Below are 27,870 nucleotides of genomic sequence, written 5' to 3' on the forward strand. Positions count from 1 at the left end.
TTTCCTATCTGGAGAAGCCAAGTGTTAGTGAGAGATAACATGTAGAGTGAGTGGGAGGTGGGGAAAGAGAGAGCTGCAGACTTGTTTATATGTCTTGATCTGACGGGATGAATAATTCAGCAAAGGACTCCCTGGCACCCCGGTAATATTATTAAAAGAATAGTTTGGGCAGTGGTGGGGGTGAAGTGAAAATGAAGATGGGAAGCCTTGATTACAGAGGGCACTGTGAATTATTCAAACCTATACCTCCACCTAAAAACACACACAAGTGCAAAATCTGCAGCACAGGAAGCCATGAATGTCAATATGTTTTTTAGTGATTAGAGGACTCTCAAGAGATTTCCCTGCTTCAATCTGGGACAGGAGCAGGACAGACAGCTTCTCTTTTCCAAGAAGTCTGAGGAATCTCTGCTTTTCTGTAGTTTTTATGCCACTTTTATTCAACTGATATGTTGTTTACTCTGCAGTTTCACAGACCTTTATAAAAGCCATCCCTCTTGATCCATGTCTTCTGCTTAGAAAAACATTCGTTAGTTTCAGTCTAGAGATACAAATTCAGTCATGTGTTTATCATCTTCATGGAGCAGACTTTAAGCTGCTTTAGTCAGTGGTTTTACATTCCCAATTGGTGATTCATTGTATGTAAAAGTCGTTTTAGTGGCACGTCCATCTGTGCAGTTCCTTGAGGCTCCATGAAATCTCTTACCCTCTTTTATCTGATCATTTGAGATTGAAGGCAACGTTATAGTGCAACCCTGTTTTCAACAAAGCTGAAATGCACGGAAAATGTAGATTAAAACAGAATTCAATGATGTGCAAATGGTAAAAGGACAGAATATTACTTGAAATGAAGCACCGCGCGGCAGCATCATCCAGAAAGCTGGAACAGGAGCATGTTTACCACTGTGTTGCATCACCTCTTATTAAAAAAAAACTTTACAAGTTTAGAAAGTGAGGAGAACAATTGCTGTACTTTTGAAAGTCAAATGTTTTACTTCAAGCTTTTTGTCTCATAATGCACCCATGGGTGAAGGGTATGGACTGCAGACTGAGTGCACAGACTGCTTTATTACAGAGCTGTGCTCTTGTTGTAATAGGTGATTAAGGTTTAGCATTAGCTTGCTTAAATCAGCAGGATCTTACCTGAGCAAGATGCCTTCAGGAACGTGAAAGTTAACCATACCATGTGCACTTAAACGCTGTATGCTGTCATAACGTCATGGATGCTGTTTTTTCTGGTGTGCACTTATAATAAGCTAGATGCTAATCTTGTCTTTTTCTTTATATGGTAGCGTTTTAACTGAAGTTCACTGGACACTTTATTAGGTTGAGCTCCAGCCTTGACCAGACTGGAGCACCTATTGCCACCAGAACGGCCTTGATTCTTTGTGACGTTGGAAACATTCTTCAGAGATTTTGCTCCATATTTATACAGTTATTCCAGATTTTTCAGCTACACATCCATGATGCAATTCTTCCATTCGACCACATCCCAAAGATGGACTGTTGGGTTGAGATCTGGTGACTGTGGAAAGCAGTGAACCAGTAGAAAAACTGGTCTGAAATACTCAATTCAAAGTCTTCCCCACTCTGATGTTTGGTGTTAACTTCAGCAGGTTGCCTTAACTGTGTCTACATGCCTAAATGCACCGAGTTACTGTCATGTGATTGGCTGTTTAGATGTTTGTGTTAACAAGCAGTTGAAGGGGTGCACATAGAAGGCCCAATTTTCTACTTCTTCAGTAATTGTTTCGGTCGTTCCAAACAAGAAACAGCACCGATCGCACATCTCGCCCCAACTCTCACCAATTATAAATCATTTCCATTAGCTCTGTAATAAACACCCATTAGTTAACAAGTCTACAGCAACTTAAAATATAAAATCTCATGTTTAATTTTATGCCAAAGGTAATTTTATGCCAAATGTTGATACTACATTAGGATTCACTATACAAGAGAGTGACTTGGCTGTGTTATGTACTACCCAACCACATCTGAAGGAAAAAGTGTGTGGCCAAACTAACAGGCAGGGTGAAATCTGCTTTCAGAGCTCCTCTGGTGGCACCCCTCTGTCTCAGTAATCTCTTTGCATGAAATTTGTGGCTTTTCCCAAAGTCATGAATTTTACAAATGAGGTCCACCCTTTCAGACAACCGTTCCCCTTAAGTTATTCACAGTGGTATACACAACAAATAAATGACTGTTAGGGTGACAGTTGTGGATAAAATACAATTATAAATGCTTCAAAGAGGAGTGAGTTAAATATCTACACTCATAGAAAATGATCTCAAACACTTAAAACTGTGAACACCATATGTACTAACAAACCATTTTAAAGAGCTTTTAAATGAGCTAAGTGTGAAGCAGCTGCTAACTACACCTCACCATATAGCCAGCTTTCAGCAAATCATTCATTCTAGAGGAATCTTTCATTTCTTTGGAATGTAGAAATTCTTTATTGCTGCAGATCCGGCCACGCATTTTTGTTTTAACATTGAGGGTTTCCATTCGAGACACACCCTAATACCAGCTGCTCCATCAATACTGCTCAGTGGTTAAAACAGCAATGGAAAAAGCTATTAGGAAAAAAATCATGTAGACCTCCCCGGAAAGGCTGTGGGAAGAAAAAGGAGCAGGACTGGGACTGGGGAATACTGGAATTCTTGGGTTGGACACTGTGGGAAGAGGTGATGGTGGGAGGAATCTGAGTCTGGAGAGGTCTTTTCTGTACAGGGAAAACTAAAGAAAGCTCGTGAACCTGGTGCACTGTGTCCACTGTGCGAGGGTTTTTTTTCCTCTTAGCTGCCGGCATCAAACATAGACAAATTGTCCACATTCCTCCATGTTGTAATTACTGTTCTTTGAAAAATGGCATATCCCACTGTGCTGTGTCATTAGGATTAGCACCCGGCGTGGTGTTGCTTTCCATTCTACTGTAGCAGAAAACTCAATATCCAATCTGTCACAAGCCATTCTTTGCAGCTACACAATGCCTGGCTGCAATAACAGCTCCTAAATGGATTAATTCTTGCTAGCGAGCGTAATCTGCTGCCATTTGTTTTCAGCAGAAAAAAACAAAAGAAACACACCTGAGATCACAACAAGGTGATTTAGATGTGAATACTTGAAGAAACAAATGTGGCTAACAGACGATTCAGTTCAATTAGAGTTTGAAAGTTGAGGTAAAAACAAGAAAGCTTTGTGAGCTGTGAGGTTTTCAGTGCACATAAGAAGAATCATCACGTACAGTATGCCATTAACCCGTGACTCTGTCCCCATGTTTAATCATTTAGACAAATGTTTGCTCTCTGGCTGCAACATGAAAGTGGTTTTAATCGCACAGCTTCCCAGTTCTGTGCAGAATATTTATCTCAAAGTGCTGATTTGCATTTCTGCTGCTCCTCTTGTCTTTCTCTAGAGTTTGCATTCCCCTGTTACTTCTTGTCTGTGATAAATCTGGCATCAGCAGAAAGCTGATGGGAAAATTACCAGAAGAAGAAGAAGATGTATGAGTTGTTGTTTTGGCATTTTTTTTTTTTTAATTTCCTTTGTTTTCTGTGCCGTCTCCAGGTGTGCTGAGCCTCCCGGAGAGTCTGAACCTGCACAGGGACCAGCAGCGCTCGGGGAGGGGCAGTGAAGGTCACGGGTACACCCAAGCCGAGCTCCGGACCCTGGAGCAGTCGCTGCTCGCGACCCGAGTGGGAAGCATTGCAGAGCTGAGTGAGTGTGGTATTTTTTATACACAGAACAAACAGTGAGAGCACACTCAGCAGAGTTCTAACCAGGTGGGAAAGAAGGTTTCACTAGTCTCGCATTATGAAAATCTCAGGATTTTACTTATACCTAAAAGTCTGCTCACAAGACAATTGAAATGCATCTACAGTTCCAGAAGAAATTGGGACTGACGAGGGTCTTTTAGATACTGTGCTGTCAGGCGAAATAAATATTTTCATTAGAAAAGTTAGTTTTTAAATGTGTGACTTTATAATTCTCTCGTGTTATTTTGGAGGAATTCTGGCCCACTATTCTTTACACTGCCTCACTTCATTGAGGTCTGCAGGCATTCATCATGCAGCTTTCTTAATGTCTCTCCACAGCATTTAAGTCGGGTTGAGGTCTGGACCCAAAGTGTTGCAGTGGCCCAGTTAGATTCTGTTCTTTTGCAGCCATTCTATTGTAGATTTGTTTCTTTGTTTGGGATCATTGTCCCGTTGCATGACCCAATTTCGGCCAAGCTTTAGCTGTCAAACAGATGGCCTCACATTTGACTCTGGAATACTTTGGTATCCAGAGGAGTTCATGGATGACTCACTGGCTGCATGATGCCCAGGTCCTGTGGCCAAATTTGGTTCTGTGCATTACAGCCAGACATCTCCAGTTCATCTCGTCTGTCCAAGGACGTTGTTCGAAGACTCTTAAAGTTTATTCAGATGGAAATTTGCAAACCCTAGCTGTGCTGCCATATTCTTTTTAGACAGAAGAGGCTTTCCCTTGCAGTCCTCCAAAGCAGCTATGCTTGTTCAGTCTTTTTATAACAGCACTGTCAAGAACTTTAAATTTTATCACGCAAAATGAGTCTGAGAAGCAGCTCTTGGGTTTTCTGCAGTTTCTCTGAGCATTGCATAGTCTGACCTTGGGGTGAATTTGCTGGGACAGCCACTCCTGGGAAGACTGTGGCATTGTGTTAAAACACAACTGTGTTAAGACACAGCTGAATCATCCAGACCTGCAAACTGGCGAAAGCCTGGCTGCTACTTACCCTCTTATTTTGCGGTAGATGTGGGTCAAGGGGTAGAACAGGGCACCTACTAATCAGAAGGTTGGTGGTTTAATCCCTGGCTCAATGCCAAAGCATCTTTGGGCAAGACACTAAACCCCAAGATGTGTGAATGACAGATAGAAAGCATTTAGACAGAAACAAAGTGCTTAAGTGGTTGACATATGTCGTATAAAGTGCTTTGAGTGCTCAGGTATAGTAGAAATGGACAGTAAAGATGTACTTAGTTTATGACAGGACTTCAGAGATTCCTGTCAAAACTCTTTTCACATGTCTGTAGATCAACTGCTCTGAAATTGAAAAGAAGCAAGTCTTGCAAGATGTTGGTATTCAGCTATTTTGACCTCTACTGGAGAAACACAAATATGTGCTGGACGCTCTAAAAAGTGTTTGTCCAGAATTTCCTGGAGAAATGCAGGCGATTTCTCATTTGTCTTTCTGCACTGGACTGCAGAATCACGGAGCTTTGAGCACTTTACACAAGCTGTATAGCTCGGCCTTAGTAGGTCTCACACTGTTAGAAGATACAGGCGGCGACGGGCTGTGTGCAAGATAAGTCAGAATGAACATAAAATATATGCTCATTGATCTCGTAGCTATAAAATTTTTATATGAAATTCTATAAATCACACATGCCAGCAGTAGGTTAGAGTTAAATCTTTCGAAGGTTTTCTCTACTTCTGTTTAAATTCTGTAGATTTAATTCTTCTATTGATTGTAAAATCAGCATTAAAATCTCAAATTTAAAGAAACTGAATACTGACTTATAATGCTGTTGCACAGACATTAGCTCAGAATTTTATGTTTGCCGAGGAGCACTATGTGTAAATCCTCTAAGTCCAGCATGCAGCGTATTATAAATGTTGCAGTAATTGTTGAGCACATTAAAACCGATCTCTCAGGGACTTCCATCTGTGTCCATCTGCTAAATAGGCCCATTAGCGTGAAGGAATGCGATCTCGCTGTCCCTGTGGGCTGTCACGGTGGTCTGAGGTCGCCCGGAATTATGCTGCTGTCCCTTCACCGCTCACCTCATCCACCTCTCCACCCTCGCTTCCCCCTGTGACACGCTGCAGCCAGTTACTGTTTGATTACAGCTGTTCTAGCACCTGTTTATGAGTTTCCCCCCTCCGGGAACCTTTAAATCCAAGGTCACAGCCTCCGAGGCTTTTAACCTCAACTTGAAAGGAAGAGCTCCACCTTTAACTCCGGCACCTCCCCTGCCTCCTCCCCCGTCCTCGTCCATTTCACAGTCTCATATTAGATCATCCTGTCCCCCGCAGATGTTTGCACAATGTGATGCTGTATGTTTGTGTCCCGGGCGAGCGTTTGCTTCGACCCCCGCAGCACATTAAAAACAGTAAGTCACCGCGCAGCAGCACTTCACAAAGGAATTCAAGGTCTTGTTTTCAGCCTGGAGGCAGTTTGTAAAACATGCCGTCCTTCATCATCACCATAATCATCATCTATACTGGGATACAATCGACACAAGAGAAGAAAATGTTCTTCAGCTTGTTATAATAACACAAAAGTAATCCACTCTTCTACCACTGTAAGGGTTGTTTTTCAAACATGCAACCGGCCTTGTTTGACCTTTTAGTTTACTTTCTCCCAGCACTTGTCTGACCTTTGGCTTTGTCAGGAAACAGCACCATTAATATGTATAACTACTACTGTTCAATGGTCACCGAGTGGTGTGATGGCATACGGGTGGAGAGGACCCATATGAAGTCTGCAGGAAACTAAGAGGAGGACAAAAACAGGCCAAGGTCCAAAAACACTCCAAAAAGCAATAAAGTACTTGCAAAAACATGCTTACTAAAATAAGAAACAGAGAAGACTGTGAGTATACATAGATAATAAAGTAGGAATCCAGAAGGGAACAAACTAGGAAATGACTTGATAGCTTGACCAAAGAGAGAGAGAAGGAAGGGAAGAATAAGCTTATCATCTGATCAGGAACCACCATGATCTGTCATGATCTTTGATCTAAAACTTTACTCTCTCAGCAGTCTTAGGTTGTTTTTGTTTTTTTTAAATTGTCCCCTTGTTGTCTGTGTCTCGCTCTAGTAATCTGTGTACCTTTTTATGTGTACTTCCTGCCTTATTCTGAAGAGGTACTTTACTCTCTATGAACCTGTGTTGTATTGTTGTTATCTTTGGACTTGTCCCACTCTTGTTTCCCCCTCATTAGTGTCACATGTGTTTAATTGGTAACCCTGATTGTTTGTTATGTTGCCCTCCTGTCCTGCCTGTCTCTTGCTTGCTTGTGAATTACTGATAACTTTTGTTTGCTCTTATAATTGTTGGGGTTCTGATGACTTTTTGGATTTGACCTGCTAAACTCAGGAGCTTCTTTTGTTGCCATTATCCTCCACAAATCCCATTAAAGTTGCTTTTTCATTATTTTAGTATCTGGCTGTCTGACTCCATTTGGGTCAATTTTAAGAAATTCACCAAAGAACAAAGAGTGGAAGGAAAACCTACTGGGATGCACTGGACCTTACCACTTACTACAAAATAAAACAGGAAGTGATGAGAGCATGTTTAGAAATGTCTAAAACTGGATGTTTTAAAAGCAGAATAGAATGATTCTATTCAAATCCTGCATAATGCAAAACATAGATTTGTCCATTGCACTCTTTGGTGGGAAATTTACATGTGTTACTAAAAGCACTGCTAATTAATTAAGCCTGAAAGATATGGTTACCAGGCTTTTTTTTAAATAAATTGTCGAATTGCTTTTTTTTTTAATCAGCTGAACTAACAAGTCACACAGCTGCTGGTTCTCAGTACTGGGTGATTTAAAGCCCTTCTATCACACAGGCCTAAGAATGGGAAAAAATCTGTATTCCCCAACTGGTTGGCAAGTGGTTGCCAGACTGGTTGCAGAGTTTGTTGTCACCGGGTGAGGGAGTGGGGGTCACAAAGTAGATGTTGGACCAAAGGTTTTTGGTGCAACTTTGGTCACTTGCAGGTTGCCGCAGTGGTCTGTAGTTTGCATGAAAGACACCAACTTGAAAGAATCACCAATTTCTAGTCGAGCAGTAGCAAAACTTGAAAACGTGTGATGCAAATTGGAGATGGAGAACATTTCTATTTCAGCCAATTGTAAAACACATAATTTTAAGCAACTAGCACATTTGCAAGGAGGTTTTTGGTGCAGACCGTGTACCTCTTTGTGAACAATTTTACCTTCCAACCTCCAGCAACCACTCACCAGCTTGTCAGGGAGTACACATCTTTCCCTTGGGACTGGCCGACCATTCTGTATGTCTGTGTGGCTGAAGCCTGCGTTGACACTACACCTCAGTCATATCCATGTCTTCACTACACCAGAACACCTACACCAGTGATCCTGAAAATAGCAACAAATAACAACTAATGGATCAATTTTAGGTAGCTAGCTCTCATTGGCTACTTAGTACTCACCATCGCTTTAATGACATACAATTTCTTGTCCTCCTTCATCTCCATAAAGGCAGAATTATTGCGTTTAAATAAGACTTTTGTGAAACTATGATCTCATGACTTTGTAAGAAAAGAGAAGTGAGATGGTTTTCCTGGGAAATGACATCCTCACAGGATCAGTAAGGCAAAGCCAATAATTTTATTATCAGCTTATTATAATTGTTAAGAGACCTGATGCCACTGCAACTATATGTATTCTGTACTTTATGGTAAATCAATTATTCCCAGCAGGAAATGAACTGGCAGAAATTGCATTAAGGGTAAAAGAAAACACTCCTCCTTTAATTGCCAGAAGAAATGGGAATATGCATTACAAAGCAGCTCTCCTGTGTCTATTCTTGCTTATTTAAACATATTTGTAGGGGGGAAAAAGGCAGAAAAAAAAGCTTTTTGATTCCTGTTAAATTTACCATGTGTCTGGCTTTCTCTACCACTCCATCTCAGCTGGGCTTCCTCACCTCCAGCGTTGGCCAGTGAGCGCTGCCAGAGGTTGACATGTGGCTCGTAACGTGGTCGATGCCAACTGCTCGAAGTCATTTGGTGGAGTTCAGGGGACTCATTTCCTCCTCCTGCTGTGTTATGTGAACAGATTGATTTACAGTTCATGAATCACTGAGTAGCATAAGTGTGAATCTGCTCGTCAAGTGTATGATGATTGCATTAAGAGTGCGACTTTAAGCATGTTCTACCATCTGTGTCTGCGAGAAACCTAAAGGGAAGGCTTTTGCATCTCATTTCAAAGTTTATTTTATCAAAAACAGGTGCAGCAACCTGGATGAGCAGTTTTCTCACCATCCAGAGTGCAGCTTGTGTGCAGTCAGCCGGTGTGATTAATACATATATTTAAGAATATGTCTGGTAATAGTCTATATTTCCCTTATTCTTAACAAATCCCATGAAAACTCAAATTGAGCTGACACTATGAGCAAGCAAAGCTGGTGTGCATCCATAGTGCAATATATTTTTTAGGGTTACGTAATCATGATGTTACTGATCAAATGATCTGCCAAGCTGCAAAAGAGTGGTGCAGATCTACAGGCATTTGCATTTCAAGCAAAAATACTGCTTGATATTGACTTAAAACTATTCCCCCGCTATCAAACAACTCCACACTAGACTTTTTGACATTTTTGGATTTAAATCCAATCTCACCCTGCCACTGGTCCAGTGTCTATAAGATATTATCCTGTTATTCTCTCATATTTCTTACTTTATTATATGGCTTCGAGATTCTTTGCCATCATCTTCTGGCACTAGCAGTGTGTCACATCTTACCAGGATCCAGTAAAAACAAGAGGAAGTATATCAAACTATTAATTTGTACCTCATATGGCCAAAGAACTGACTGTTAATTCACACGTATCATTACTATTGGTCAGATTTAATAGAATTTCAATTTTCAGTATCAATCAGATTTTAGTGAAACTAGATTAATTTTTCCTCGTTTGCAAGATTTCGTAATCATCTTTAAATCACAGTTTTTGTGTTGTTACATTTAAAACCAGTTTACATTTACAAGTGACGACTCAAAAATCTTTATTAGCCTTTACAGTTGAGGTTGATGAATTGTTTTTGGTTTCATGGGATAATAACGTTCACGTCATATAGTAATTCATGGTGTATGAGAGGGAACTTCATCTCCTGCATTTCTTCTCAGCTTTAGAAAATCTACCTAGTGATGGGAGACTTTGGCCAATCACAGGTCTTTTAAGATGAGGTCAGGTGTGTGATGTTATAAAGTAGAACAAAGAGCAAAAAAGTACTTTGGAAGTAAGGTGGAGTGGCGGACTTTCTCCTGGGAGAGTAGTATTCAGTTCCTGTGTGAAACCATTATTCTCATCTGGTAGAAGGGGCTTAGAAGAGACACTCTCAGCTCTCGCATTTTCTGCCTTCTGCAGCTTTAACCTCCCAAGGCTACTTTTAAAATTTCAACAACAAAAAAAAACACCTCTACATTCATTCTGTAACAGCATCACAGCTATAGAGTCAGAATGGTGTGCCTTGGGCTCCCTGGATGAGGCACTTGGGAGAATTATGAAATACAATAAGTCTCTGTGTCTCCATCACTTGAGAGAGAGTGAGATTTGAAGAACTCAAACTGTAAATTACAGAGTAAATTATGGCCTCAGAGCAACAGCTCACTGGCTCTGATGTCATCAAACTCCCAACTGAAATGCAAGTAAAAGAAGGAAAACTATACACATCAATAGGATCCTTTAGGATGGTGAGGATTAACAGAAATCACGTTTAGCGTACCTTAGCCTAAAGTCTCAGGTGGTTGTGGCACAAGAGGCAGAGCAGGACATCTGCTAATCAAACAGTTGGTAATTTGCTTCCTGGATCCTGTTCATGGGCACGAAATTGAACCCTAAATTGCCGGATGCATCACCAGAGTGTGACTGTGGGAACGGCATTAAAAAAGTGTGAAATGATGAAATTCAACATCTGTTTAAAAAAATCAATATATAGTATATATAAAGCACCATTCCATCTAAAAGGGTGTTTCTGATGACCGAATCAAGCCAGAAACATGGATTTTGTACCACCATCCACATCGACCACGACCATTTTAGCAGGTGCAGGTGATAAAGGCAGATCTTCATAACCTTCTTGAGAAAACGGTTCAATAGATTTATAAAAGAATATAATGAAGACTTTACATTGGGAAAATTACAGGTTAGTTTGTTAAAACTAAAAAGAAGTTATTAAAAATCAATACTTGTGACCAGTTTTTAATTATGTACTTGAGTCAAACATGGAGAGAAAAAAGGAGGGACCGATAGTCTCAGATGTTAATTTTTAATCAGATGTGTTTTTTTTAACCATCAGCCTATTAGCAACCGCAGCTGAATAATAGAAACAAAATTACAACAGTCAACATATAACTGAAAAAAATATATCGGTTAATTTAAAGCTGACACAGATGATTTTCAGATGATTCTCTTGGACTGCTGCAACAAGCTGGAGCAATTCAAAATTCAGATCTGCTGCTGCGGTTTCTGAAACATCAATCTGCCACTGGAGTGGGTGAAGTAAGGGGCCAGAGCAGCAAAGAAGAGATATAGGATGGCAGTTTTCCACCTGGAGCACTAAATAAATAAATACCTGGGGTTATTACATCTCTCAGACAGATGTAGTGAGGTTGTCTGTTTTATGTGGAAATGTGTCCTCTGCTTAGCTCGCACAAAGTACAAAAAGATGGTTTCCAGATAGAAAATGTGCTTTCAAAATAAAATTCAATGACAGCCAACAGACTGTGCTGTTAAAATCTTCAGTAGTGAATTATTTAGCAATAACTGAACTCGATATGACCATTTAACAACACCATAGCAGGGCCTGTTATTGATGTGTGAATGCACTGCAGTGATTTCAGTGTTTTGAGAAGACATTTAGAGTGTGTGTTAGGCTGCAATTACCTCTGGAACAGCATGGGGATACCAGACATCATTTACATGCAAATTCTTTAGCAGCTCACCAATACTGTTGTATTTATTAAGTTAAATGAATGTGCAATTTACGCTTTAAAAAACACAACAGAGTCAAAAAAATAATATTTTTCATTGCTATCAGTGAAGCCCTTTGGATGATAATGATGCTCTGTTTAGTGTTTGGACCAGACTGAATTATGATAATTGCTGAATGCAATCTTATTAAATCTTTTTCATAGTCTAAATGATCCCGGTGGACCAGTAGTGCCAGTAGATTTTTACTGTTTTTTAAATTGAGGTTTGGCACTTTGAGCCAGGGCATGAAGTCAAGATCAGTCCAGCTTTTCTGTTGATAACATTCTGTACATCCAAGTGGTTAATGCCTTAAAGCTACATTTGCTGTACATCTGCAAGCTGCTTTGCAACCAACCTGGCAAGGGGGCTTGATTCTATACCAACTGTCATACGCCGAAAGGTGCGGTACACCCTGAAAAGGATACTTGTCTATTGCAGGGAACTTCGCACCATGGTAACCAAGAACTCTAACATGCATTTACCATTGTAAAAGGTTTATTCTTACCAAAACCAAGGTCTCTGCCAAATTCCAACTCTTTTTCTGAGACTATCAAAACCAGACAAGGGTGGAACACAACATCTCTATGCCAGTGTTCTCCAGAGAGGATCTAATGGTAGCCCTAAGAACTTAAAACTCAACTCTAACAGCTAAAAATTTGTTGTATTAGCAATGTGTGGGGTCCACTACTCTATGGTGTGTGGTGTGGTGTTCTCACAGTGTTCTAAAATGGTCATGACTTTTGAAACCAGAAACCCACATTAGGAATTTGTGTGGTGACGCAGGAGAGTCTATCATTACTGCCACCACATATAAAACTCCAAATCATGACCACAAGGTAATTAACACATAATGCACCACACAAAAGCACAATAACTCAGGTCATCCCAAAGGATATAGAAATGCATATCTTTGCAGCAGGTTTCATAAATGTATGTTAAACTTTAATCCATAATGCAGAGTAGACGCTGACAGGTGATGCCTCAGACTGCGTCTTGTTGATTTACTGTAATTCAGCTAATGTTTGTTGTGTGAAATAATTTGGTAATTATGCGAATATTCTACACATCTAGCATCGCAGAAAAGCTCTGGAATAAATCGCTGACAGGAAGCAGGTGTTTTGTGGTCCCTCCATTTCCCCAGAGAAAGCATTTAAAATCTGCTTAGTATCAGCACATCTAAATGGTTTAAATTGAAATCAATTTTAACGTATTAGCGCAATTTCTGAACAATAAACAAGATTGCTTAAAAGTAAAGCGACCACACAGAGCTGGCTCTCAGGGCAATTTCACACCCGACTTGTTCGGTAATTAATGGATAATAGAAGAGGCTGTTAAAGAACAACATTCATCACCATACCCATAATACCATTCTCCTGAGGTGAAAATAAGTCTTTTATTTCATAGGTCACCATTATCTCCCAGCTCATCTTATACACTCATATTTCATGTCTTTGTCTGAGCAAGTGGAGGAGATCACCACTGGCAGAAATGTGCCGTGGACGCCTCGGGCGTTTGCACTTTTCCTCATCTCTAATTACACTGAGAAGAATTTTCTTTCATTTTCCCTTCGTGTGAAACGTTGTGTGAGGCATATACGATCCATAGGTGCTAAACTGACATGTTGTGACCAGGTGTGAAGGCGCAAGACCATTCATCTGTCAGCACAGCAGCTGCCCTGTGGGTCAGAGAGCACCCATTAGACAAATAAATGCTGTAATGTAATACAGTGCAGGCCTCTAACAATGGGGCTTCTATTCCTGAAGCTGTGTTTCCCTTCAGTGCAGAGGGTGGCAAAAAGTCAAGGCATGATTGACCTAAAGTTATAATCCTTTCAGGTAACCAAACCTAGTTTCTGATGCTATTCGTGCTTGGCAGGTTTTACACTATGAAGTCGTTTTCAGTTCTTTAGTTCAGTGCTGGAGGAAAATTACCTTACATGGAGTGGGGAGTCACAGGAGAGGATGCAGGTTTAATTTTATCTCATAAATATCATCCTTCCTGCTTTGCTCCCCTGGAGCTCCACTGAATGCAAGCTTAACGTGTCCTACAGTTGGTGCAAAATTATAACCACGAAGCAGTGTAACTTCATTAAAGCTGTAACAATATACATGTTTTATTGCCCAGGTGTAAATGGATTGCAATGAAACTAAAAAGAAGAGACCTTCCCTTTCTTATGTGCCTTCAACCTGCTTTGGATTTATTTTTCACTCAGTCCAGTGGTTTTTAAACTTGTGCCAAGGCACACAGAAAGAGCTCGCCAAAAATTCAACACACACCTGTTTCCATATGCTGTACAAAATAGCCTCTGTCTTCTGACATGTCATTAATTCTTTTTAGATTATACCGTCAGACAAAGGCGTTCATGACAGTCGATTTGTGCGTTTCCACTCCACTAAAATATACTTTGCATCCATCATGTTATGGGACACTTTTAACTAATCAAACAAACTGTCTCGCTGCCTCTGGTTAAGATCCAGTGTTCTTATGAAATGAAGCGCTCAGGCTGAAGACTGAATATAAAGACTGAATATAAAGTTCTTTTAAAGCTTGCACCTTTCCGAGACGTGCGTGCAGAAGACAGAAAGAATTTATGAGCAGTCCAGGTTTTTATTCCAGCGATAACATATGATTATTATGAGCAGAAACTCGAACTGGGCAGCACGGTAGCTAAGACGCCATGTGCTCATAACTTAAGGTCGCAGCTTTCTCGAATAATGTCACCTTATTGATCCAAACTCCTGATTGATCTGACTGTTAAATAGTAAGTAGTAGTTAAATAACAGCTTATAAGCTGTTATTTAACTACTACTTACTATCTGTTAACTGTAAGGTATACCTTACAGTTAACAGATTCCAGAGTAAAGCCAGGTTACAGCCACCTGGCTAACCTCAGCTAGCTTGCTTGGCTAGCTTGCTAAAGTTTGATGTCTAAATGTGATCATTAGTAGAAGAAAATTAACTGGCATCTAAAAGGATCATTTGATTGATGAAAGGAATTTTATTTTGTTGGATTTAAGATGGATACTGGCTAATGATAGTGGCTAACATTAATAAAATGCTAAAAAATCTAACAGTAAAACATAGTGTCAAGTGGATAATTTCAGCTAATTCATCCTCTTTAGATCTTTGAATACTCTCTGTGATCCAGCAGAGCAGAGCCAGCTGGCTGATCTTATCCTGTTTTTTTTACTAATATTATCTCAATAAAAATAGTAAATGCAGTCCCGATCAAAAGTTTGCATGTGCAGTTTGTGTGTATGTGTCTATGAATGGAGCTTGTTGTATAAAAATGATTTGCACTATATATATTACCAGATTTACATGGAGAGAATAGGACACAATACTTGTATGTAAAACTAATTTATAAGTTCTCACAGAAGGTTAGACACTGTTTATTACTGCTGTATTATAGACTAAATAACTTGATTGTGTATTTAGATTAGTTACATGAGTGAGCCAGTAAGCCAAAAAAAAAAGAGAGAGAAAGAAGCTCACCAAGTTCTATATTGGAACCTGTCCAAACAACTGCTCGCCAGGTTAACTGGTGATTCTAAGGTGGCTGCTGGTGCGATGGTAAATGGTTAGCCTATGCAGGGTGTACCCCACCTTAATGTCTGGGATGGAATAGTTCATCCATCCATCCTTCCATTCTCTTCTGTTTATCTCACTAAACTGAATAAGCTGGCACTGGGTGATTTCTGAACGAGTGCTGTCAAAGGGTTGAAAAGCTAGTCCCTTGACCTGCATAGAGCTAAATAGCAGCATTAGTCACCAAACCAGTGGAGCAACATGTAACATGTGCCTGCAGAAGCTCTGCAGACGTTTTTAAGTTACAGATTTAATTTACAATGAAAAGCATTAAAGACATAAGAGTAATTTATTCAGTGGTTGAAATTCTATAGTAAAATATTTTTCACAAGATGAAAATAATGGCCAATTAATGGCTCCGGGGAGGAAAGCTCACAAATTTTGGCACTTTTATATAATTTATATAAAGACTGTTAAAGGAAACTGAAGTTAGCACTGAATGTGAACCTGCTATTAGACATCTGTCCTTTTTGGCCTGATATCTCAGGTAAATCCTCCTTGCTATAATCCTGATAAAGCAGCTGCTCAAGGAGTTTTTTGCAGTAAGCAGCAAAATCCCATTTGCTGTTATGGACTAAATAATTTATTTGTATTAAATTTTTTTTAAAAAGTGTCAAATTTCTGAGCTGTGTTCCTGCGTGTGTATAATTACATCTCATTTAGTGGCCAATACATGCAGTATTAAATGCAAGATTATACGCTACCTTAAAAAAAATACACAATTTGCGATGCGTTCTTTCCTCTTATCTGCCGTCTCTTTTCGTCTGACAGCTGAATTCCTAATAGTCCCTATTAGTGGTTTGTTTTTCATGTGTTGACATTTATCATAGGTGGTGTAAGCTTTAAACATTTGAGGCATCAGTCGCTATGTATTTTCCTTGGCTGTCAGCACCCAGCTTGAAAATTGAGTCATGATGTATTCTGCTGTGCATAGGCTAAGAGAAAAAGTGCTTATTTTTCAGGACTGAGTGGCTTTCTCAAATAGAGGAATCCCTCTCCTCCTGCAACGCTGCAAGAGTTACAGAAAATTGCACAGTGATGGGATGTTATTTCTCTTTTTTCCAGGAAGTGATTACTGTGCTTTCTGAATACCTGAGTGATTTTGGTATAAGAATTTGCTTTTTTACAAAAAAACCCAAAACATTAAAACATATCCTTCACATTTCTATCCATATAAACAGGCAGCAAGTGACGTATACCTTTCCTTTATGTTTCAGCAAGATTTCATTAACAGCGCCGCTATTTAAAGCTGCTTCTCAGACGTTCTTCCAATCCTTTCTGCTCCATTATCCCACACTATGGGATAATGGGAAAGGTTCACCCGCAGGAGGTGTTACATTTCATCTTGAGTCCATCTCGCCATTCTCATTTTTTATCATATCAGACTTAAAATACCTTTTTCTACTTCACCATACATCATCGTCCCTAATCTCGTGCAGTCTGACCCATTTCCCAACAATGGTAATGGTAAAGTAAAGGGGGAAAATAGACAAATGCGTCAGTCAGACTTCCCTTAACTTGATAAAAGACTCATAAAAAAACAACATCCGTTGGGTAAACAGCTTGATGTAGTGTGAGATGAGGTCGTATATCTGTTTTAAGCTCTAAAAGGACATTTGATCTAGTGGAGGAGCTTACCTACCGATGATAATGTTACCCTCTTGTCCTTTTCGATGTCTTTCTCTCTAATGGGCTTTAGGCGTGCTGGGAATCATTTTTGTCCTTCGCTTCACTTTCTCCTTCTCTGAGGTCTGCAGTGCTACCCACATACTCGTGTTTGTCCCTCTTAAGAGTCACCATGATTTAAAGAATAAAAGAAAATGTTCACCGGGCTTTAACGATGAGGCTGGCTCATTCAGTCGCCGGCACAGGGCGCGGCCATTTTCCTTATCTGTCTCCCAGCACCTTTAGGAAAGCAGCGAGCGCATGCTGACACAAACAATCCCACCAAACACACACACACTCACACAGCTGCGCACGTCTTCATTCAGACTGAAGACACATGCTGGAAAATCTTGTAGGCTGTTGCTGCATCCTGCAATAATTACATGAGGCTGGAGTCATTACTGTATAATGGTTTAATGTCCCTCGGTGCCTGCCACAGGATTCTGCCCGCTCATCACACCTCATTGCTGCAAAGATTAAACAGAGATGAAAGAGCAGCTTGTGGAATAAATCCACTATTTATTTTTTAAAGGATATGGCTAAATTAGTCTAACAAAGAGATCTTTCTCTGTCTGGATTTTTGCTAGAGTAAAATATGCATTTAGTCATTTCAAGGTGGGAAAGAAAAATTAGGTTTAAATGTTTTAAGCTCCTCCCACCCGATGAACATGCGTTTCCAACATATTCACTTCAGAAGCAGACATGTCTGAAAGCACTGGCCTCTTACAGACACACTACATTGCTCAAAAGTATTCACTCATCCATTCAAATCATACAATTCAGGTATTCCAATCACTTAAATGGTCACAGGTGTATAAAATCAACCACCTAAACATGCAGACTGCTTCTACAAACATTTGTGAAAGAATGTGTCGCACTTAAATTTGACTCCAGGGGCGTTCTTTACAAGCTTCCAGATGTGACAAGCTCAGAGTAAGATCACTATAAATCTGCACCAAAGACACCAAAGGGCAAAACAGCAGTATTTGATGCCCAGGTGGACTGGTGCTTTGTTGTCTTCTGCAACCTGTGAAGACGTTTTGCCTCTTTATGCTGCTCACCTGTTTGGGCCTAAAAATGACTTGTGTTTAACCAAAGTTAGCAACCACATGAAAGATTTTTAAAGGATCAAAACAGAGGCACAGGACTCTTGTCCCAATCCTCAGTTTATACTACAGAGTTAATTTGTGATTGTCGCAATAAAAGGCAGTAGAGGTGTGCATGAGTGCAAGTGTGCAGGTCTTACTAAAGGATGTCGGGCCCTCATGCCATCCTCATCCTCGTGGCGTCCAGAAACATATACACAAGCAGCCCACTGGCTCTGCTGTTCCACCTCAGACACTGGACCTGCTGGAGGGTTAATGACTTTCTACACTCCTGTCCAGTGTCCTGGTATCTGCTCAACACTCTCCTTGAAATTGTGCTGGGAGACACAACCAACCTTCTTGTGATAGCACATATGGAGCAATAAGGAGCGATAAAGACACAACAGTGGTTTGTAACTGTCTCGTTGTTGTCTCTGCACCTGTTTTCACTCTCATTTGCACCGAAGCAGCTGAAATAGATTCACAATAGTTTGTGCCTTCTAAATGTGTTGGCGTCCCTACTTTGTGTTATAGTAAGCCTGTATCTCAAGTGTTCCCTTACATACATTTTTTTTTTACCTCTCTGTGACACAATAATGTCCAGCAGGTTCCTCGTCCGATGGCTCGACTCCGGCTACACTCTTTGGGCTGCAGCGAGCAAAGGTTGTTCCACTCCATAGAAGAACAAACACTACCTTTGTAACTAAGCAACAATAAGCACTTGAGTAGCGGCATTTTAAGAGTACAAACCAGAGGTGTGGACTCGAGTCACATGACTTGGACTCGAGTCAGACTCGAGTCATTAATTTTATGACTTTAGACTTGACTTGAAAAAATGTTCTAAGACTTGTGACTTGACTTGGACTTTTACACCAATGACTTGGGACTTGAATTGGACTTGAACCGGTTTACTTGAAAAGACTTGATATTTTACCCCAAATATAAAATTTAACATGCATATTATATAGAGATTGAAAATGTGACGTCATTCACGGGTAGAACCGCAAAGGATTCTGGGAACTCGTGGCAAGCGGTACTAGCGCACGCAGGCTTTCAATTAAAATCAGTTATACAGCGATAAAAAGAAACACAAAAATGTCAAGAAGCTGTTGTATTATTAACTGCAATAGCCGGTCGCATGACAGCCACGGGAAGCCGACGGGTAAAGAGATCGGTTGTTATCGGATTACGTCGTTGAAGAGAAATTGTTCAAGCCATGTTTCCGAAGTAACAAAGACGCGACGGATGGCCTGGATTGCAGCCATTCAAAGATCAAATATAACGTCCCAGAACACTCCAGCTCACATGTTAGTCTGCTCCAAACATTTACACGAAGGTCGGTGTTTTTTAGTAGTTAATACGTCATTTTCATAACATAATTAGTGATATAGGTTACAAGCAAGTCTGGCGCTGAACAGAAATTGTCGCGCTATGCTCCTTTATTTATTGTGTTTATTGTGCATAAATAGTGAATTGTCCTGACACAATATTGCGTTTCGCTTCTGTTATTATGGTACATTGACAAAAACATATACTTTTATTCACAGGATAAAACAGTTGTTTTGTATCACTAATTGCCCAGTACGATTACAGCATACAATGTTATTGTCACTGCTACATTTCTGTGATGGGTACCAGAAATTATTTCCACTACTAATTAATTACCGTTGAGCTCAAAGGTCCTATTAATAAACGGTTAAGGAATGTGTATTTATGACGACAATTTGTGAGACTGGTAAACTTATGATACGTACGATGGTCTTTCGTTCTACACGGTGCATTTCAAGGTCCTGCACCCATCAGTCGGTAAACTGTACCTGGGCTTGTTGCAGTGACCTGAAGTTACTAAACTTCATGAGTGTGTGCACTCACTCCAAGAACCGTATGATTATAAATATGCATATAAATATGCTACGATGAGATAGCTGACTTCATCTAACTAGCAAATGTTGTCCAGGCTACGTTGGTGATGCAGTTTTTTTAAATGTGTATGATATTTTTGTCATGCGATTTTAAAGCCGGTCCTACAACCGCATTCAAGAATAACATGCAGCTTATCTCAGAACTGTCGGTGAAAATTATTCTTGGAGCTAGGTTTAATTGAGCTGCATTTTAAAGAGGTGCAATTTCACAATTTGTGTATATTTTCTAAGTTCACTATTTTGTCATGTGTTGAGAAAAACACAGATTTTAAAATTACATGGTCTAATATTTACATTTAGCATATAACTCCAACATTATTTTTTCGTTTTGTTTTTTTTTTAAAGACTCGAAAGGACTTGAAATTCAAAGTTTCAGACTTGTGACTTGACTCGGACTTTTACACCAGTGACTTGAGACTCGACTCTGACTTGCCTGACATTACTTGAGACTTGACTTGAGACTTGAGGATAAAGACTTGAGACTTACTTGAGACTTGCAAAACAATGACTTGGTCCCACCTCTGGTACAAACCACTTACAGAATTATAGTAGGCTTTGCTCTTTATTATAATGATAATCAATAAATTAGCCTTCACATTTGTTGTTTTCAAGTCTCTTATAGATTGTATTTGAAAGTGCAGCATACAGAAGTTATGGTTTCTATAATAGGAATTAAATATTCCTTTAAAATGTTTCAGTCTCTTATAGTGTCTTGTTAATTGTGCATAGAGTGTACAGAGCTGGATGGATTTCATATCAAGAAAACAAAAACAAAGTAAAGTGTACTGTAAGTAACATCCATGAAAATACTTAAATACCATGTATCATATATAAGAAACAATGTGAAATAATCTTACATTTGACATATTTTGTACTGTACCTAAACAGGAGTAGGTATGCAGATCTCCAAAGCAAAAATGAAAAACAAGGGTGGACATTAGATAAGCATCTGAGCAGTTTACTTCACAAAGAAGGAAGCATCATTTTGCGACTTAACTGGCAGCAATGAATTTAAAGAAGAAGAAAAAAAGAGAAATAGGCTTGAAGAATGATCTGTCACACCCAAACAAATTGTTTTCTCCTTTACAGACCCAAAGGAAATGACGGAATAGATTAAACAACAAGACCAATTTGTATTTTTCAGACATTTGTTCCACAAAGAGACAAATGCCGACTGAGTACTCTTGAATTTAATAAGCACAAGCATGCCGGTACTGGAGATTAAGCTGGGATTGCTTTGTTTCCTGCGGCTGTGTAAGGTCAGCAGCCTCTTGACAATGTGGACATCCAATCCTATGCAGCTGCACAGGCAAAGTGTTCGCTCCAATTAAAGTCTATTAGAAGTATTGCATTTCAAATGAAACGTAAGTATGCCCACAACTCCACCAGCATGTGTAAGCATCCGAGTGTGCAACACCTCTCCAGAGATGTGCAACACCCACCGGCAGATGTTCTTCATTAATAGTTATTACCCATCAGCCTGACATGTGAGAGTTGAGGATACATTGCCTCTCTCAGCTCTTTGTCTACTACTTACTTCAGTGGCTGAGAGACAAGCTGAAGTTATATCCACTTTATACTGAAGCCCTCCTGCAAGAAGATAGACATTACACCGCACACTCTGCCTGAGCTGTGCTGCTGAGAGATAATACAGACCCACTAATTGAGTGTTTTGGAGGTTGCCAGAGTGCTAATAGAAGTTTTGGGGTAATAAGGCGGTGAATTGAACAGGCTGCCTTTAGTTTCTCACCTCTCTGTTTCCAGAAAAAGAAGAAAGGAAAGCTGCTTAGAGACAAACAGCAGCAGCTGTGTGCAGTAACACTTTGATGAAAGGACACTTGGCAAAAGGTTTTAATAGCTGTTGGTATTTTGGATTGATTTTTTCTTTTAGTCAAATTTTATTCCCCAGTTTCATAGACTGCCAGTGAAGTAATGACTTATGCTTAATATACTGCAGGAAGGATTTTTATTGAGCTGCTCACTGGTCTTTATATCACTTCATTTAAACTTCATTGGGTGTGCTAATTCTCATCCAATAAGCAAAACAAGCATCACGCACTTACAGGTACTTCTCGTAACTCTGCGGGGAGCCTTGGCAGCGGGAAATATCCGGATATTCAGCGTGCGTGGGCTGACATCTTTCATCTGTTCCTTATATTATTAAAATAAAAAATATCCTGTCTCAGAATGATGCTGAAAAATACCCGTTTGTGCGTTTGTTGAGTCTAGTCTGGATTACTGTAATTCATTATTATTGGGCTGTTTGGAAAGCTGATCTCAAACACAGCAGCGAGAGTTCTGATGAAGACTTTAAAATATACCATATTTCTCCCAAATTAGATTTGCTTGACTGACTCCTTCCAGAAAATAAAAACACAGAGTTTAAACTCCTGAATGGTCAGGCTGTGGTGTATCTTAAAGACCTCCCAGTAACCTATTATCCTATTAGAGCACCCTTAGAGATTATTGTAGAGGCATTACATAGCAATGTAAAACAGCTTGAGGCGATTGTTGCTGTGAATTGGCACTATATTGAACTAATCCATCTAAGTGTAGGGGTGATGTGCTACTAAGTCTTAATGGCTATCTTAGCAAATATATATTAGCTCAGTCAGTAACATTAGATGATTATTTCTGCTTATAAGCTATATGGCACAGGTTATCATTACCAGCTTTTATTTTACCGGTATAGAAGAAATGTTGCATAAACTTCTGATTTACACAATTTGGATGTCAGAAAGAATGGCTCATTGGCTTCACCTTTGAGGCGTGGAGCCTGTGTCTATCTGTAATATGCATTTAGAGTGGAGTGTCAAACATAAGGCTGGAAGCCAGTATTGTCCCACCGCAAGGCTCTGAAAAATGTGAAGGAAGGCATAAATTTTAGACTTTTAAGTGTATTTTCATAACTTTTCAACTGATAAAGACCTGCTCTATGGCCATTCATACTACACCAAAGTAAATAAGTAATAGATAAACCATTAAATGACAGAAAGTACCCGTTTTTCATTGTTTGCTACATAAATTTCTAAAACAAAAGCAAGCACAAAAACAGACAATTAACTTTTTGTAATTCTGTCAATTAACCAAAAAAATTCAGTTGTGTTCAGTTTTATAATTACAGGACAGTCTGTGCAATAAGCTGATAGATAGATAGATAGATAGATAGATAGATAGATAGATAGATAGATAGATCACTATCTATTCTAAGTAAACAGCTGCATGAAGGTACAATATAAAACATGTTTGGGATCTTATGCCTGATAGGTGTGTTCACCTGTCACAGACAGAAAAGATATTATACAGCTTTATAGAGAACAGCAGGAAATATTTCCTGAAGCGTTCTTCATGGTGGTGAGGTGGTGAGGAGGGAGGAGGCCCACCATTTCAAATGAGTTTGACACCCCTGCTTCTTGGCTTTTCTTGACAGTGGTTTTAGAAAAGGAAAACAGATAGGAATATGTTTTCATTTTGAAATGTAATTTTTCTTATCCTGTTTAAACTTCAATAGCAGCAGGTCTGTACTAAGGCCTTACCATAAACTTTACTTTCAGTTTGTTGCATTCTTTAGAACCTTTATAATCTATTAAGTAATTTATAAGAAAGTTAAACAATGCTGGTAGCATTTGCACGACTGTGGGTTTCTGTCAGTATTCTAACATGAAATCGCTTAAAAACAGCCATCATAACCAAAGAATAAACGTTGACTACTGTGGGGATCTCCTCACGTTCCCGCCAACACAACTTTTTGCCGTTTCACCTTGTCATTTCCCCCAGCATCACTGTGATTAAGTGCAGCCTCGCAGTATTACCGTTGTCTTGTTAAATATACAGTATATATTTTCTTTGTTACCAGTGCTTATTTACATTGTCCACACAATTTTCTCTTCATCACATTAACTGTTGCTGCAGTGCACATAAACACAAATGTACTTTTGATTTGATTTGCTGCTGTGCTTTGGTGAACAGCTGCACAAGTCTTTTCCAGCTGTACTGTAATTGTCAAGCACTTTAAAAAAAAAAAAAGAAAAGGAACAAAAATAAGCCCTCAGCTGAAATATGAATGGTGCAGAACTATTTAAGCTCATTCGACACAGTGCATAATAAAGACATAAGAAAGTTATTTATTACACAGTGCCGCAGTCTGCAGTAGTGCTTTTGCAGATCTTCACAGAAGAGCCATTAAAGTCCCTAAAAGAGCCATTAGAAAAAATAAAGTGGCATCCATTTAGAAGTCCCCTCCTGTGAGTTGGAAAGATGATGACAATAGGGAGTGAGAGATGCTATGTGTAATGTACTGCTCCATTTCCACAGACTGGAAGTATCTGGGAGAACTAAGATAAGATGATGAGGCAGAATTAAGCTGGTTTCAGAGATCCCTTCAGAGTGACATAAGTCATTGTCTTGTACCACTTTCCCTGATTTTCTTATAGTTGTTAATGAACAGATTTATTCTTGGGATAACTGGGAGCTGTAGTCTTTTTTTAGTGTGTGCGTATGGGGATTTTGTGTTGGCGTTTCTTTGCTTTGGATCTCACTCATCAGTCCAGAAGTGGACAGTTGCCTGCAGCAGACTGGGGCTTCTGTTCATGCCTTAATGGACAGAAAGAAGTAATCATGTTGGTCTCTGTGCACCAGTGCTATTAGATACAGAAACAGTGCAGCGGCAAGCACTTGACCTTCCTAAACAGAGATTTCATAATATTTTGCAGCATCTTGCATCATAAGACACTCTTCATTTTTAGTCAAAATGTCCTCCAGGGCTTCAAAAATGGACATTTGACAAAAACACTAGAAATCAAACTTTACTATTGTTAAAAATGGGTAATCATTGTAATTCACAACTAAATATTTCACTATATCCGTCCTTCCAACCCCATCCTCACCGGATCCTGCAGTAAAACAGATGGTGTCATGCTGCTGCTGCCTTCAAGTGTTCTTTTAAAGTGTTTGCCTCCAGATATAAAGTCGTTTTTGGTGCAGTGACTGAATAGAAACTGCACATTAGGTAAGTTTTGTGTAGTCTGTCAGTGAATTTGCAGTGTATGTAAGACTCCTAAACACTGGAGAAACATCGGAAATTACATGAATTGATTTTTTGCTTTGAGGGGGGATGATTTTACAGTCATGTCTGAACCACAAACTGTGGGTTGGATGATATGTAATGTACTGCTTTGGGCAGACAGGCTGCTGCTTGTGGTTCTGTGGACTTGCTGATGTGGTGCAGAGGAACACAAGTCTGTATCCTACGGGTAAAAGACGTGGGCTTAAACTCTACTGTGTGGCAAATCCTTTAAAATGTAACACCCTCCATTTTCACTGTGCATACTGGGAAATAAGAATGAGCTCACAATTTTTTTCACATTTATTTAAGGTTTCTTTTTGTTGCACTGCTATTGTTATGTTCTGGTGGATAGACTGTATTTACAAGATGGCAATTGTATTATCATCCATTGCCTCAATTTTGGCATTTTCAGCTCTTGTTTTAATTTAGTGGCATCAAAAGTGACCACATTAGTTAGGTTTGTTAGCAATATAAACTTATTGGATGGCCTGTACCGCACAGCAAGATGTCATATCGGTGAGAAAATCACATTAAAAAGCTCTAAAAGGAATCAACACCACAAACATGCCAGAAAGAACCAGTTCAATGACTTGAAAGGTGAACTGAGCTCTCAGTAGGTGATAGGGTAAAGAGCACAGTCAAGTGGGAGGGGCTTAGAGTCGAGTTGTGCTCATCCACATCGAAAGGATACCAGCAACAGAGGAAGCTGTGATAATGCACAACCTTACTTTTCTTCACCGTGACGCATGGATAGCAGAAATGTTCATCCCAAGGTTTCAAAACAAGACGTCATAGTACATACGGTCACTGTTCATACTTTCTATAGTGGCCAAATTTATACTTTTCATATACAGCTTGTGGCAGAGTTTGGTGCTGACACTGTATGTTCATCATAAGATGTGCTTTTGTAATCACATAGCTGTTTGATTCAGTTTTAGCTCCATAGCTCCAAATCATTCTCATTTAATAGCCATTAGTTGGATGCTGATATGTAGCTTTTTGTGTGCCAGCACATTTTGTACTTCTACAAAAGCTGCTTTATAATATGTACCATTTTTATGCTCACTGCTTTGGTCAGTATATTTTTTTTTTTTGCATCAATTCAAGGAAGCACAAAATCTGTAATATATCAAGTGCTGTACTGATGCCTGGTGCTTCAAAATGAATGAATCATTGTGTAGCATTCGCAGTGAGGCACTTCATTTGTTTTCTCTCTCTTTTTTTTTTATTCCCTCTGTCCCAGCTTTCCAGTTAGTGCCCCGCTGCTTCTCCATGTTGCGATTTATTCATCAACACAAACAGTCTCATTTCACAATGAGTTCAGTTTATAAAAAGATAGATTAGAAGATGGATCAGTGCTCCCCTTGTGACTAACCACACTCTATTCCCCTCTGTGGAGCTTGCAGAACTAACACATTTGGATATGTCTTTATCCTTTTGTTTCACTCCTATTTGGCTCATCATGGGTTCACAGGTCCATAGGCTCAGCAGGTATTTCTTTTCTTTCCTCCAGATGGCTACCCAGCTTCTGATCACATCCTAGCCAAGCTACTAAAAACCTGTGACTTTGTTTTATTAAACCGGCAAGCTGAGAACATTAATATATGCACTCCATGTGTCCACCGATCCCCTGTCTATTCAAATACGGACTGCTATGACCTTTCTTCACGTAACTCATATTAAATGTGTCTGCTGGTGATAAATTTCCACTTGAGCTCTGCTGGTAAAAGTATCTGCTAGTTCTCTGTTAATGACGGCATGTCCTGTAATCAACAGTGATTAATAGGTGCCATGGAATTGCTAATGTGCCCCACAGGGAGAGCTCTGAGCCGGTCGTATTACCAAGCGATGATTAAATGTTCTCGGTTTGGCCCCCGGGGAGTGATAGGCCATGACAGTGTGTCAGAGGACGGTGAAGGAATCTTCCATCTCAGACTTCCATTAGGGAGCACAACAGTCATCTCACTGTTATAAACTTGGGTCACATTTAATAAGAAGTTAGCTCATGTCAGTTTGTCTGCTTCAATTACACACTTGTTTGCTTATTTTTTTTTTTTTTGTCTTTTCTATTTGTTCTGATACACATTCAGAATTCATGGCTCATAGAGTTACTGTTTTGGTTACTGCTGTCAAAGTTCTGTAGAACAATACCCGCTCGCCATCAGACAGCACAAAGACAAAGTTAGCTACTAGCTGGTGATTGTATCATATCTTTCAGAAGCTAAACCCCCCTCCAGATATTTCCTTTAGCAGTTAGTGGAGGACAAACACGAAATTTAAAATGACTGCTACTCCATATTGATGATTCTGCAAAGCCCCTTTTGAATGAGATTATTGTTCTCTGGGGACTTATAGTAATTTGTGATAATTGTGGCTGCTGTCTGTGATCTTAATCAGCGGTTCCCAACCCCCGGGCCATGGACCGGTACCGGTCCATGAGTCGTTTGGTACCAGACCACGATAGTTGAGGGTCGGGTGTGAAATTTATGGTTTTCAGGGTGCCTGATTGTTAATAGCTACAGGGATTATAGCTTACACTCATCAGGAGATGTCAACAGCCCTCTGCTTGTGTTACCTGTTGAGAGAACACGGTGCCACGCAAGCTAAAGAGGCACTTGGAAAGCAAATCCCTTCTGAGAGAAACTTGGTCTATTTAAGGAGACGCTGGATCTGAATCAGAGGCAGCAGGACCGTGTGTTAGACTGTGTAAAAGTGTCTGATAAGGTGAAGATGGCACAAATGAGCTGTAAAAAGTGCTTTCATGCGAAAGAACTGACAACATGTTAGGTGGCGG

At 39.7% G+C, this 27,870-nt stretch overlaps 1 protein-coding gene across 4 annotated transcripts in view; it reads left to right on the forward strand.

Annotated features, from left to right (window-relative positions):
- Positions 1–27,870, forward strand: part of LOC120735883 (ankyrin repeat and BTB/POZ domain-containing protein BTBD11-A) — a 240,766-nt gene that overhangs the window by 153,688 nt on the left and 59,208 nt on the right. For 3 of the 4 annotated variants that reach the window (XM_040035649.1, XM_040035650.1, XM_040035651.1), the window contains exon 2: positions 3,571–3,720. In XM_040035649.1, coding sequence (XP_039891583.1) covers positions 3,571–3,720 — 150 coding nt within the window. Of the gene's footprint in view, positions 1–1,077; positions 1,088–3,570; positions 3,721–27,870 lie in introns of all 4 variants that reach the window. The other variant, XM_040035652.1, reaches the window with a different exon arrangement.

Source organism: Simochromis diagramma, unplaced genomic scaffold (assembly GCF_900408965.1).
Source record: "Simochromis diagramma unplaced genomic scaffold, fSimDia1.1 OVJJ01000816.1, whole genome shotgun sequence".
Lineage (NCBI taxonomy): Eukaryota > Metazoa > Chordata > Actinopteri > Cichliformes > Cichlidae > Simochromis > Simochromis diagramma.